This window comes from Ahaetulla prasina, chromosome 2 (genome assembly GCF_028640845.1).
Source record: "Ahaetulla prasina isolate Xishuangbanna chromosome 2, ASM2864084v1, whole genome shotgun sequence".
Taxonomy (NCBI): Eukaryota; Metazoa; Chordata; class Lepidosauria; order Squamata; family Colubridae; genus Ahaetulla; species Ahaetulla prasina.
Window position 1 is genome coordinate 280,678,369 of NC_080540.1, and position 14,152 is coordinate 280,692,520.

At 42.2% G+C, this 14,152-nt stretch overlaps 1 protein-coding gene across 1 annotated transcript; it reads left to right on the plus strand.

Moving 5' to 3' along the window:
• Positions 1–1,337: 1,337 nt before the first annotated feature.
• AMACR (alpha-methylacyl-CoA racemase) lies at positions 1,338–13,181 on the plus strand. The gene is made up of 5 exons (XM_058170176.1): positions 1,338–1,876; positions 5,935–6,078; positions 7,131–7,291; positions 9,432–9,618; positions 12,616–13,181. Exons 1-5 carry the CDS (start codon positions 1,627–1,629, stop codon positions 13,023–13,025), a joined length of 1,152 nt encoding a protein of 383 aa, XP_058026159.1. The 5' UTR covers positions 1,338–1,626; the 3' UTR covers positions 13,026–13,181.
• The last annotated feature ends 971 nt before the right edge of the window (positions 13,182–14,152 follow it).

Sequence of the window (14,152 nt, forward strand, 5' to 3'; positions counted from 1 at the left end):
TTGATTTGAAAATAAAGAATTTAATTTAGAGGGAGTAATGAGAAAGATGGGGGAAAAGAGGAAAGTTGATAAATGATTAGAATTCAGGGTGAAGGGTAAGATTAGATATACAACATAAATAAAGGAAAGAAAACAAAAATGAGAAAAGGAAAAAATATATTAATGTAAACATACAAAATGTGTTGGAAGAGAACTAAAAGTTGTATAAATCTAAAACCTGGCCAATATTATGTTCAGAAAAAATGTATGTTTGTGTGTTTTTAAAAAAAATAAAAAACTTTTTACATTAAGAAAAAACACTAATTAAAGCACGGTGGTTAATTACAACATCTATTTCCCAGATCAAAAGAACGAAACAGTGGACATGGAGTAGGTGTATTTCTTTATCAAAATGTCATTCCAAGCATGAGACATCTTCTGAGTACCAATTTTCTTTCCTAATATATGCTTACATTATAAGAGCAAAATATTTGGACAAATGAAGCCAAACTAGTTTGTCCCCTTTTGAAACAAAAAATGTTATGGTGAATATGATGAAACTTGCTGAGATGTCCAAACTGACTTTGATTAGCTAAAAGACATTATCTACATTTCATGCTGACTGGAAATCCTTATAGACATTTTGAACAAACAGAAAAAAAATGAAATTATGATATATAGTTTAATGACTAGAAAAAATATGACTATAGAAAAATGAAAAATATAGAAAAATCTGCACTACTATTAATCTTCATAGTTCCCATCACCAATCTCTTTCCATTTATGACTGTATGACTATAACTTGTTGCTGGCAATCCTTATGATTTATATTGGTATATTGACCATCAATTGTGTTGTAAATGTTGTATCTTGATGAACGTATCTTTTTTTTTAATGTACACTGAGAGCATACGCACCAAGACAAATTCCTTGTGTGTCCAATCACACTTGGCCAATAAAAATTCTATTCTATTCTATTCTATGTTGTGCTATAACCACAGAATAAGAAGCTAATTTACATGTGTACTTATAACGGCTGTAAATAAAATCAGAACAATGTCTTTATATTTTCTTTCCCACCCCCTGCACTTTTGCCTTTCTCCTTTCTTTTTTCTAAATATTTTAATTTTTCAAAGCCCTACCTTTAACTACTTCATAGGTGACAAAACGCGGAGAATATGTGGTATTCCTTCCTCCTCGTGCTTCAAATATTTAAACTTACTAAATTGAAACATGATTTACAACTTTTTAAAAAATAAAAAATAAATACGCACATTCTAAATATTCGTTTCTGTTATTTTTTTAATCTTTAAAAAATAATAAAATAATTAAAGCTTTATTTTTTAAAAAATATTTATTCGGGGGAAAAAATGTTCAAATTAAATAAGTTAAATAGTTCAGGTGGGGAAAAAGTTCCAGGCGATTGCAAGGCCAGGAGAGCTGCAGCGGCCAGAAAGCTCGGGGCCAAAAGAGCAATGATGCGGCCGCCGGGGGTTTCGAATCTGCCCGGATCTCTGGAAGCCGAGCGATCGCTTCCAGGAGGAGGCGCCCGGCATCGAGGCGTCGGCAACGGCGCCAGCCCTCTATTTCCTCCCTGCCGGTCCGGCCTTTTCTCCGCCCTCCGCCGTTTCTCACGCTCAGTCCGCGATGGCGCTGCAGGGCTTGCGGGTGGTGGAGATGGCCGGCTTGGCGCCGGCGCCTCTCTGCGGCCTGATTCTGGCTGACTTCGGGGCGCAGGTGGTGCGGGTGGACCGCTGGCCCCGCACGCCTTTCAGCCCGGACGTGCAAGGCCGCGGCAAGCGCTCCATCGCGCTGGATCTGAAGCAGCCTCAGGGCACCGCCATGCTGCGCAGGATGGCCCAGCAAGCGGACGTCCTGGTGGATCCCTTCCGACCAGGTGCTTCTTTGCCAGGCGGGGAGAGTCGGGAGGTGGGCGGTTTTCCTGCGGGAAGAGGAGGGGAGGAGGCAGCAGCGCTGGTGGGGTTTTCAGAACTCTGGTCTGTGCAGAGAGACCTTGCATGAAGTCTGCTTTTTTTCCAATCGGAATGGAATTGGAAGGGACCTTGGAGGTCTTCTAGACCGACCCCCTGCTCAAGCAGGAGACTCTATACAATTTGAGACAAGTAGCTGCCCAGTCTCTTCTTAAAAACGTCCAGTGATGAAGCACCCACAACTTCTGAAGCTGAGCTGTTCTACTGACCTACCCAAACTGGACTTCCTTGTTTTTCTTTGAAGACCATCCAGCCCAGAGTTGAAGAAACTTCTTGGATGAGAAGCAAAACATCTTCAAAGAAAAACAAGAAAGTCCAGTTGTCTCCTGAAAAAACACCTTTGAGACAACCATGACCTGGATCAGGGGTCTCCGACCTTGGTCCCTTTAAGACTTGTGGACTTCAACTCCCAGAGTTCCTCAGCCAGCTTTTCTGTCTTAAAGGGACCAAGGTTGGAGATCCCTGACCTGGATGACTGAGAAAATCTCCATAGACATCAAGTTGTTCCATTGATTGATTGTCCTCATTGTTAGGAAATTTCACCTTAATTCCAGGTTGCTTCTCTGATTGATTAGTTTCCAGCCATTGTTTCTTGTCTTGCTTTCTGGTGCTTTGGAAAATACATTGACTCCCCTCTTCTTTGTGGCAGCCCCTCAAATACTGGAATACTGCTATCATGTCACCCCTAGTCTCTAGACTAGCCATGCCCAGTTCCTGCAACTGTTCCAGGCCTTTAATCATCCTAGTTGCTCTTTATACTCATTATCTTTTTTGTAATGTGGTGACCAAAACTGGGTGCTGTATTCCAGATGTGGGTGTTACCAAGTTTTTATAAAGCAGTAGTAATAATTATGTGATTTTGATTCTTCGCCTCTGTTTATATACAATGATGGTACAAACAGTTTTGCAATGTCTTGTTTTCTTGCTTGTTTTCTTGCAGATGTTTTGTCACCCGGTTAGATAACATCAGCAGTGCGAGGGAGAGGGAGGTTTGCTGGCTGTGGAATCATAATTTCTCCTGCCAGCCCTGATGGGGGGGGGGTGTAGCTTCTTTCTGCCCTGCCTCAAGACTGACAGGACAGGCTACTAGATAAAGAGCTGCAAAGCCCACACTCCTTGCAAATCTGATGTTGTTACTGACATGGGTAACAAAACATCAGCAGGAAAACAACCAAGCTCAAAAGAAGAGAGTTTCAGCAGGTTCTGACCAGTTCTGGAGAACTGATCGCAGAAAGTTTGAGTAGTTTGGAGAACAGGCAAATACCACCTCTGACTGGTCCCGCCCCCATCTATTCTCTGCCTCCTGAGTCCCAGCTGATCGGGAGGAAATGGGGATTTTGCAGTAACCTTCCCCTGCCACGCCCACCAAGCCATGCCCACCAAGCCATGCCACGCCCACCAAGCCACACCCACAGAGCCAGTAGTAAAAAAAATTGAAATCCGCCACTGAAGCTGAGACACCAGCAAACCACCCCTTCAATCCCCAGCTACAGATATTGTCTTTTACAAATTACAGTCAGTCCTCGACTTACGACCACAATTGAGCCCCAGATTTCCGTTATTAAGTGAGACAATTGCTAAGTTAGTTTTGCCCCGGTTTTATGACCTTTCTTGCCACAGCTGTTAACTGAATCACCGCAGTTGATAAGTTAGTAACCCAATTGTTAGGGGAATCTGGTTTTCCCATTGACTTTGCTTATCAGTAGGTCACGAAAGGTGATCACATGACCCTGAGACACAGCAACGGTCATAAATATGACCCAGTTGCCAAGCCTCTGAATTTTGATCATAATCGTGGGGATGCTCCAAAGGTTGTAACTCTGGAAAAACGGTCATAAATCACATTTTTCAGTGCTGTTGTAACTTTGAACAGTTACGAAACTAACTGCTGTAAGTTGAGAACTACCTGTACTTTTGAGTATTAATTACTGATGGCTAAAGCTCTGGGTTAGAAACCAGGAGAGAGTGAGTTCCAGTCCTGCCTTAGACATGAAAGTCGTCTTGGTGACTCTAAGTCAGTCACTCTCCCTCAGTCCATGAAATAAGGCTTGGGTGACAAGTTGCTCAGTCGATTCCTGTTGTAACCTGTGGATCGACTTTGATCTGAAAAAGCTGAATCTCACACCTGCCGAAAAATGTTAGGAAGATAGCTCCATATGCTACAATTCATTTGGATTTTTCTTGTTTCTTTCCTCCCAACTCACTTCCTGGTTCTAGTTTAATTTTCTTCCCTGGCAAAATTAAAGTGTTTTTGACTGTTTGGCTCTCTGTTGGAAAGGCCATTCTATCACAGGAAAAAGTATCTTGAATTCCAGCTTGCCTTCTGGAGACTATGGTGGTTTAAAACGTGATTTTCTTGGCAACATTGTAAAAGCAGTTGGCCATTGCTTTCTTTAAGGTTTTTTTTTAAAAAAACTTCCCAGTATAGCTAATAGCTGTGGGGTTTCCTGGTAGTCTTCCATCCAGATACCAAGCAAAGATTAGCCAAGGTCATCTGCTTTAGGCAATGATGATAAAAGCAAAGCTAACTTAGGAGCTGCAAAATTGAGGCCGTTGCACCTATCCTTCTGGTCAGGTGGTCACAGTCTGGATGCTCAGACAGCCGGCTGCGCACTATGACATCACAACAAGTTGCAATCACATAATTTCCATTTGTGACCTTCCCTGCTGGCTTCCCATAAACAAGGTCAATGGAGAAACAGGCAGGGAAGGTCTCAAGTTCCTTCCAAAAGTTATTCCCATCACTTTCCCCTCCAAAAAAGTTACACTATAGCAGGGGTCTCCAATCTTGGCAACTTCAAGACTTGTGGACTTCAATTCCCAGAATTCCTCAGCCAGATTTGCTTTGCTGGCTGAGGCATTCTGGGAGTTGAAGTCCACAAGTCTTAAAGTTGCCAAGATTGGAGACCCCTGCACTACATTATCTTATACTGTACAGCACCCCATGCCTCCCCATTCCATGAAATGTCCTGTGTTGGATTGCCTGCTAATTAGTACCAGTCCGTGTCGCCCACTTGCCTGCCCACATTCAGGAGTGCCTGTGTTCTGACCCAGCTCCCCAAACACGACAAACCCTCTGAAGCTAACTCAAAAAATCCTTTATTAGGAATGCCAGCAGCCCTGGCAAAGTTTCACAGCAAGCTAACAAGTCTGTCTGGCAGGGAGATGCATAGTTGTCTGCCACGCCTATTCATCTCCTCCCCCTGCCTTTTATCCCCAGAGCTAGGGTGGGGCTTCGCTAGCAGTGGTGGCTCTTCTTTCCCAAGGATCAGCCCATAGATTTCCACTGCTCTCCTCTCCTCTGCCTTCTATGCATCCGCCCATCAGGCACTGGACCCAGCTGTTCCTCTTCTTCCTCATCATCCACCTCTAGACCTGGGGGCTGTTGACTTTCCATCTGAGGGCTGACGGCTGGCCCAGGCTCTGCCTCTGCCAACTCCATTCTCTCTTCTCCATCGGAGCTGTCAGGTTGCCTTGATGCTGACCCTGACTTCCACGCCTCCTCCTCATCTGATTCAGCTGCTGGAGAGGCCAGCGGCTGACAGGCCACGACAGCCTGCTTGTGGTCCTTGCCAACCCCCACGTGGTATTATTCATCCACCCACGTGCAGTGCTGTCCTGCCAGCTTGCTTGCCTAGGACTCCAGTCATGTGAGGACCTCTCTTACAGACTCATGCAGTCTCTGGATTACCACATGAATATGGTAATGACCATATTCATGTGGTAATCTATGGGAGTTGAGATTACCACATGAATATGTGGTAATCATAGAGATCATAGCTCCCTGACCTCTCTGGGAGTTGAAGTCCACAAGTCTTAAAGGAGCCATGTTTGCAGACCCCTGACCTAGAGTAACTCTGTCTTCATGTTTAGCAGTATTCCATGTGCATAATATGTGTATAATGTATTTATCAATCTAATTTTTAGTTCTTACAGAAGTTGGATATTTCATTTCCCTGTTCAGGTGCCATGGAAAAACTTGGTCTCGGTCCAGATACCCTCCTCCGGGATAATCCCAGGCTCATCTATGCCAGGTTGACAGGATTTGGCCAATCAGGAAAATATGTCAGGCTGGCAGGCCATGATATCAACTATCTAGCAGTGTCAGGTATGTGATTGTATTATCACCATTATAGAAAATTTTTAAGTTAAATATCTAAAATGTACATCGTTACAGTTAACATAGTTAAGAATAAGGTGAAGGTTTTGTTTTTGTTTGTATATGTTTTTAAGCCAGTGAATAATCGAAGCTCATAAATACGTGCCTGATTGCAGCTCATTATTTTAAATTTGTTAATTTGAAGATGAGAGGCCTGCAGTTTTCAGAATTCTCCAGCCAGGATTCTGGATTACACCGTCCGGAGTATATTTAGAAAGATTAACAAATATTTCATTTGCCCTTGCAAAACATTGAGACATGGAGCAAAGTCCATAGCTCAATTCAGCACAGCAAAACTAAAGCAATTTATTTATTCATTGCCGGTATATCCTATCTTTCTTTCAAGAGTTTGTGGCTGTTTACATGGGAATCTCCAAAATATCCCTATAAGAGCATCCCATGAATTAGGCTAGGCTAACAGAAAGTAGGAGTAATTTCCCCAAAGCCACCCAGAGATTTTCTAAAACTGGAAACGGTCTTGTACCCAGGCCCCTTATTCACTGTTACAGGATGACATCAGGATTTCTAGAAATGGCTTACATTTTGTCCTTGGTTAAATCAGTATTTTTCAAACTTGGCAACTTTAAGATGAGAGGACTTCAGTCTCAGCATTCCTTAGCCAACATGCTGGATTATACTATCCAAAGACTGAAGAAGCATGAAAAAAGAATTGCAAATAAATCAATTTGCAATTGCAAAACCTCTTTGATTTTGTTCAGTAAAAGGTAGGACAGAGAGAAAGTTCCGGAGGCTTTCAAGATTCTGGTATTATACTCTACAACATTACTGGAATCCTCTCAGTGTACTGTTCTCTGTGAACATACTGTATATCTATATTTAAAAGGTAGTAGGTTGGATTGCTACGGATTTCATAATTGGAAGTATCATTTATATTTTCAAAGGATAGAGAAAAAGACACTAAACTGCCTGGGCACTTTTTTATGTTTAAAAAAGTGCCCAGGCAAAAGTGCCCAGGCAAAATGAATATTTCTTGTACTTAGGTGTGTTGTCTAAACTTGGCCGAAAAAATGAAAATCCTTATGCTCCTGTCAATCTTCTGGCTGATTTTGCTGGTGGAGGAGTCATGTGTGCAATGGGTATCATCATGGCCTTGTATGAACGTACAACATCTGGAAAAGGGCAGGTCATTGACGCTAGCATGGTAAGTCTTTATTTAATTATTTATACAAGAAGAACAAAGGAAACTGTCTTAGGAAACTGACCTCCAGAGTCCTAAAGACTTTTCCTGGTCCAAGTTCCATTTGAGCTTTATTTTGTGCGACGTTTATTTATTTGTTTATATCCTGTCTTTATTATTTTTACAAATCCAGGCAGCCAACATATTCAGCCTTTCTCCTTGTAGTTCTCTCTTGAATGCCCGGTGAGCCCTTGGCAAGCTGTAGTTAATAAAAATGGAAGTATGGCTTCCCTTTGCATAGGTATCTGCTGTAGGTACTCACTGTTATTTAACAGTGAGCTTGTTCAGTTTTTCTCGAAAAATTACTCTATTAATCTGTATTAGTATAGGCCAGTGTTGGTGAACCTTTTCGGCACTGAGTGGCAAAATGGGAGTGCGCGCATACCAGAAGCTGGAAGAGCAGCCCCCTGGTGGGCATGTGTGTGCCAGAAAGATGATTTTCCGGTTTCTGGTGCGCGCATGCGCACTGGCCACCTGGTCTTCCAGTTTCTGGTGTGCATGCACGCGCAAAGACCAGATGGCCAATGCACCTGTGCACACCAGAAACCGGAAGAACATTTTCCCGGCACACGCATGCGCACTGGGCGGCTGATCTTCTGGTTTCTGGCGCTCCCACGTGCCTGAAGACCAACTGGCTGGCACGCCGGAGCCCAGAAGTGGAATGGACGATGGCTCGCGTGCCTGGAGAGATGGCTCTGCATGCTACTTCTGGCATGTGTGCCATAGGTTCACCATCATGGGTAGGAACAATATCTGTACAGGTAGACCTCAACATACAACAGTTTGTTTAGTGACCATTGAAAGCTACAGCGGTACTGAAAAAAGTTACTTATGACTGTTTTTCACACTTATGACCCTTGTAGCATCTCCATGGTCATGTGATCAACATTGGCAAATGGTTCATATTTATGATAGATCCTGGGATCATGTGATCAACTTTTGAAACTTTCTGACAAGCAAAATCAATGGGGAAGCCAGATTCACTTGACAGTTGGGTTATTAACTTAACAACTGCAGTAATTCAGTTAACAACTGTGGCAAGAAAGCTCATCAAATGGGGCAAAACTCAGTTAAAAAAATGTTTCATTTAGCAACATAAATTTTGGGCTCAATTGTGGTCCTAAGTCAAGGACTGCCTGTACTGAGAATCTACACTTCAGTTAACATAATTTTCTAACTGGTATAGAGATGTTTTAATGAAACTTTATAGTTCCTTTAACAAGAGAGTTTGTATACAGTTTGTCCGTAGCTTTTGTTGATCCACAGACAAGAACTTTCAGAATACAGGCAATAAAAAGAATATCTCAAAGGCAGGATACTTGCCACAGAAGGCAGAAAGATACAAAGAATAGAAAGGCAATAATTGGAAAAAAAAAGCCCACTGGATATAAATGTGAAAAAAAGTATAAGACAACGTTATAAACTTTGCTGTTAGGATTTCAGGAAAGCATTAGGGAAGCAGGATGATTCAAGATGGCAGCTATGACATCATGACCATCGTCTTGAAGTTTTTGAGCTTCCTCATGATGATGAGGGCATTTATAGAAGAGAATAGAATTTTTTATTGGCCAAGTGTGATTGGACACACAAGGAATTTGTCTTGGTGCATACGCTCTCAGTGTATTATTTCATTATTATTATTTCATCCTCAAGAAAGAACATCTAGTACAGGGATGTCAAAACTCGATTTCATTGACGGCCACATCAGGGTTGTGTTTGACCTCAGGGGGCCAGGGTGAGCGTGGCCAGCTTGATGTCACTTGTGTCAGGGGCACCTGTGGTGGCCTGAATGCTCTGCCAGAGAAAACGGGCTCCTGAGCTCCATTTTCAGCTGAAACAGGCTCCTGCAACCCTCTGTCAGTGAAAATGGAGCCCGGGAGGGCTGCGGCATTTAAGACATTTTCGCTGGCAGAGGCACCATGGGCCAATCCTTTGATATTTCCAAGTCGGCCCTGCGAGCCAGATCTAAGCACCCCATGGGCCAGATCCGCCTCCTGGGCCTTGAGTTTGATACCCCTGATCTAGTAAAATAGTATTATATATTCCTAGTGGCATTATCTTTGCATAGGATGCTACACAATGGCTTCTGTGCTGTCTTTCTAAGGTAGAAGGTGTGGCCTATCTAAGTTCCTTTCTGTGGAAATCTCAAAACTTGGGTCTCTGGAACAGAGGACGTGGGGAGAACCTGTTGGATAGTGGAGCCCCTTTTTATGAAACATACAAGACCTCGGATGGGAAATTCATGGCGGTCGGTGCACTGGAACCACAATTTTATGAGCAGTTCATCAGAGGTAAATTAATCTGTACCATTTAATCAGTTTAAGAACCACCAAAGACTGTGGACTGATGCCACGTGTATCTAAAATATGTTAATAATGTTTGTACAGTTATTAGCAGCTCTTTGCATAGTAGAATGTAGAGCAAATGTCTCATTTTATCAACAGGGAAATTTAGAATTGGGAATCTGTGCATATTATTACTATTCAGTTGCTTTTGATGGGAGTTTTAGAAGTTGCTTTATTTGATGAACCGAGTTACTGTCGGTTGTCCCAATAACTTTGATATTTTTCTGTGTATCCTTTTAACGAACACACTTTATCTTTCCTATTGCATTGTTAAAAAATAAATTTTGTGCCACCCTTGGCTATTAAAAAAGAAACAAATCTAGAAAACAGGATAACTGATAAAGAGAGGATCACTATATTACAAATAGTGCAACGTGAAATGCCAAAGAAATTATTTGCTTGTAAATAGAAATGCTTTTAGAAAAGTATAAACATACTAAATATGCTCAGAATCTTATTACATGCCCTTGGGTGGTTTATTTTTTTATTTTTTATTTTTTTTGTACGGTAATTTTCATGACAATTGATTGTTTTGTATCTATATGGAAGGTAACCTGTTTTTAAAGGCATTGCTCCCTTTAGAAATTGCCTTAAGTAAAAAGCAATTTACAAATGAATGAGCATGTATATGCATTTATTTAATGTTCTTTAGGCAGCTAGGCTTCAGAACAACAAAAGCTGACTTTTTTTTGTTTTGTTTTTCCTTCAAATCCTAACATGCTGAGTCCCCCTTTTTTTGTTCCTTTCTTCGAAATAAAGAGTTCAGTGATGAACTATGTAGTGCATATTAATTTGTTTTCTGGGAATGCAGAAAACAAGCTACAGAGAGATATGTAACAATGACAAAAATTCCAGGTGCCAGAGACAGATTAATGCTAGAGAAGCACTCATTCTGTCTCTTCTTTCACTTCTGCAGTCAGGGTGGGTGTCTATTGTTCGGGAGAGCCCCAGAGAATCCATTCTGGGATCTTGTAGCTTCTGTGAAAACATTTAAAAAAGGAAGGTCTTTGATTTAAACTTGACTACTGGTGACTTCCTACTGGTATCTTAATAGCAATAGCACTTAGACTTATATACCACTTCCCAGTGCTTTACAGCCCTCTCTAAGTGGTTTACAGAGTCAACTTATTGCCCCCAACAATTTGGGTCCTCATTTTACCCACCTCGAAAGGATGAAAGGCTGAGTCAACCTTAAGCCTGGTGAGATTTGAACTGCAGTTAATGCAGTTTTCTTGTCATAGTAGGGAAGTGGTTTTTCGACCTCAGCTTCCAGGTTTGATGGACTCCCGTACAACTTCTAACCAGTCCAAAGCTACTTACCTTCCAAGCCAAAGCAGCCTAATTATTGCCACTAGCTGAGGTGGAAGCATTTTAGAGCAGAAGAAATGTCTCTCATGGATATATGGTGGTGTCTGTCTGACAAGCAGCTATTGAGCTTCTCTATTTTCCAACTATCAATGGGAAGTGACTTTTATTGTACAGGTAGCTCATGACTTACAACAGTTCATTTAGTGACCATTCAAAGCTACAACAGCACTGAAAAAAGTGACTTATGACCATTTTTCACACTTACGACTATTGCAGCATCCCCATGGTCACCAGATCAAAATTTAGGCGTTTGGCAAGTGACTCGTATTTATAACAGTTATAGTGTCCTTTAGAAGGCCAGATCCTGAAGATGAAACTGAAATGCTTTGGCCACCTAATGAGGAGGAAGGACTCACTGGAGAAGAGCCTAATGCTGGGAAAGACTGAGGGCAAAAGAAGAAGGGGACGACAGAGAATGAGGGGGCCGGATGGAGTCACTGAAGCAGTAGGCGTGAGCTTAAATGGACTCCAGAGGATGGTAGAGGGTAGGAAGGCCTGGAGGAAAGTTGTCCATGGGGTTGCGATGGGTCAGACACGACTTCGCAACTAACAACAAGAAGTGTCCTGGGATCACTTGATCCCTTTTTGTGACTTCTGACAAGCAAAGTCAACGGGGAAGCCAGATTCGCTGTTATTAATTTAACAACTGCAGTGATTCACTTAACAACTGTGGCAAGAAAGGTGGTAATATGGGGGCAAAAATCTCTTAGCATCAGTCTCACTCAGCAGCAGAAATTTTGGGCCCAATTGCGGTCATAAGTAGTGGGCTACCTGTATTGCTATCCCTGCTTTGAACACCAATAAAAAAAAGTTGTAGGTTGCAATTGTATGGCTACAGAAAGAGCCTTATAGGTACAGTATGTCCACATTTTTCCAGAGATGCATAACAAATTTGTGTTTGACTCAAGTTGATTGAAATAATCTGAAAGTTTGTCTATGGGGATTCTTATCATGGTTTTTCCCAAAGGTGCTTTTTCATGAGGGAACTGGAATTTCTGGTCTTTCTTTGAAGTCATTTCGCTTCTCATCCAAGAGGCTTCTTCAGCTCTGACTGGATGGTGGGGAATGGAAGAATTCATTCAGAGCTGAAGAAGCTTCTTGGATGAGAAGTGAAATGTTTTCAAAGAAAAACCAGAAAGTCCAGTTGCCTCTTGAAAAAAGTACCTTGGGGACAACCTGTAATTGTTTTTGTTAAGCCAACAGTCTTATTGTATCAGATTACCCTGGTTCCCCCAAAATAAGACATCCCCTGATAATAAGCCCAATCGGGCTTTTGAGCGCATGGCAATAAGGCCAAGCACTTATTTCAGGGTTCAAAAAAATATAAGACAGGGTCTTATTTTCCGGGAAACACAGTGACATCTGTACCATGACCATGTAGGCAGATTTTGTGAATTGGCAGGCACTAACCTTTATGGGAAAACATGCATTTTCCCCATATTCCTAATCTGCCTTTTCAATTGGCTTCCCTTATATTTTTGTTGCTCCCAATGCATATTATTTGCTCAAGTACAGCTTGCTGGCAAACACTCATTTCATTAAATTAGACTATATGTTTATTTTTAAAATCTCCAGGTTTGGGACTGGATCTTCAGAAACTTCCCAGTCAGATGAGTTTCTCAGACTGGCCTGAAATGAAGCAGATATTTACAGATGTATTCAAAAGGAAATCCCAAGCGGAATGGTGTGAGATCTTTGACGGTGTTGATGCCTGCGTGACCCCAGTGTTGACTTTTGACGAAGCTGCTTCCCATCCCCATAATGGACAGCGGGGGTCTTTTCTTAAAAATGATCAGGAGGAGATCAGTCCAAGACCATCTCCCCTTTTGTCCCGAACTCCGGCTACACCTTCATTGAAAAGAGATCCTTTGATAGGAGAACATACAGAGGAAGTTCTCTTGGAATATGGTTTTTCCCAAAAAGAGATTTCACAGCTCCATTCGCTCGGAGTAATTGAATTAAAGAACCTTAAAGCAAACTTGTAATATGAAATCCTCCAAATCAAAAATTTGTCTTGGGAAAATAGTATATTTTTTTCACTGTAGCAAGATATGTCCAGTTTCATCGGAATCTTCAGAATTTGCATTCCTAGTTTGCTATGCATTCTAAACAACTCTTTTAAAATGAATTTCTACAAACAATTTGTGGTTTTACTCTTTAATCACTGAAAGGTACTGCTAATAAAATGCCTGCTGTGGTGGCAAAAACTCAGCATAAGCAATAAGCCAAAGAGATTACACTGGATCCAATCGGCCAGCAGGGATCAGTGGGTTTCTAGCTAGCAAGAGCTAAGAGAGTTGAAAGTGATTGAAACAGATATTATATAATGTTCCTTGAGGAAATAGTCCTTGGAAGGACAGGAAGTTTGTAAATCAAAGACAGTTAAAGCTCAGGAAGTTTATTTGAAACAGAGATTTGCTCCCAGTTTAATTTATTTTAGCTCTTCCTGGGGCAGTGTCAGTAAACCTATGGCATGCATGCTGGAAGCGGTACGCGAAAACCATCCCTGGAAAAATGCGTGGCCTCGCCGGCTTCTCTTCCGCGTTTCTGTGATTAAACGCGCCGGTCATCTGGCCATCACGCGTGCGGTAGCGGCAGAACCCAGAAGAGCGGCATTCCAGCACACATGCCTAGGCCAGCACCCGAGCTTCCGGTTTAACGTTGTGCGCATGCGTGATGGCCAGCTGTTCGTCAGGGGTGCTTCCATGCCGGTATCCAGGTGTTTGGGTGTCGGCTCACGCATGCGCGACGGACCACCGCTCTTCCAGGTATTGCCGCTTCCCCACGCATGAAGGCCAGTGGGGCCGTGCATACCTCGCAGGATGGTTTCATGTGCCACTTCTGACACGCAGGCCAGCACGTGGGAACGCCAAAGGTTCACCATCGTGGTCCTGGGGGTTAAACATGAATAGACTTGGCTCATCTGCAGAACAAACAGGTTGTCCCATTATGGCTGACCTTACATCAAATGGAAGAGATAAATCATTCAGGGTCTCTATACAAGTGACTGAAATAAGGCAAATAAATGTGTAAAAATACAACACTTTCATAGACTAAATTGTAACGTTATACATACAATAGGATCCCCCGTTTTTTTTTAATTTGCCCGAAG

What these genes read in the sequence shown, in the direction of transcription:
- AMACR (XM_058170176.1), top strand. Translation starts at nt 1,627, where the DNA reads ATGGCGCTGCAGGGCTTGCGGGTGGTGGAGATGGCCGGCTTGGCGCCG. An exon ending in GGTGGATCCCTTCCGACCAG is followed by an intron (nt 1,877 to 5,934) that starts GTGCTTCTTTGC and finishes TTCCCTGTTCAG; the next exon opens with GTGCCATGGAAAAACTTGGT. An exon ending in CAACTATCTAGCAGTGTCAG is followed by an intron (nt 6,079 to 7,130) that starts GTATGTGATTGT and finishes TCTTGTACTTAG; the next exon opens with GTGTGTTGTCTAAACTTGGC.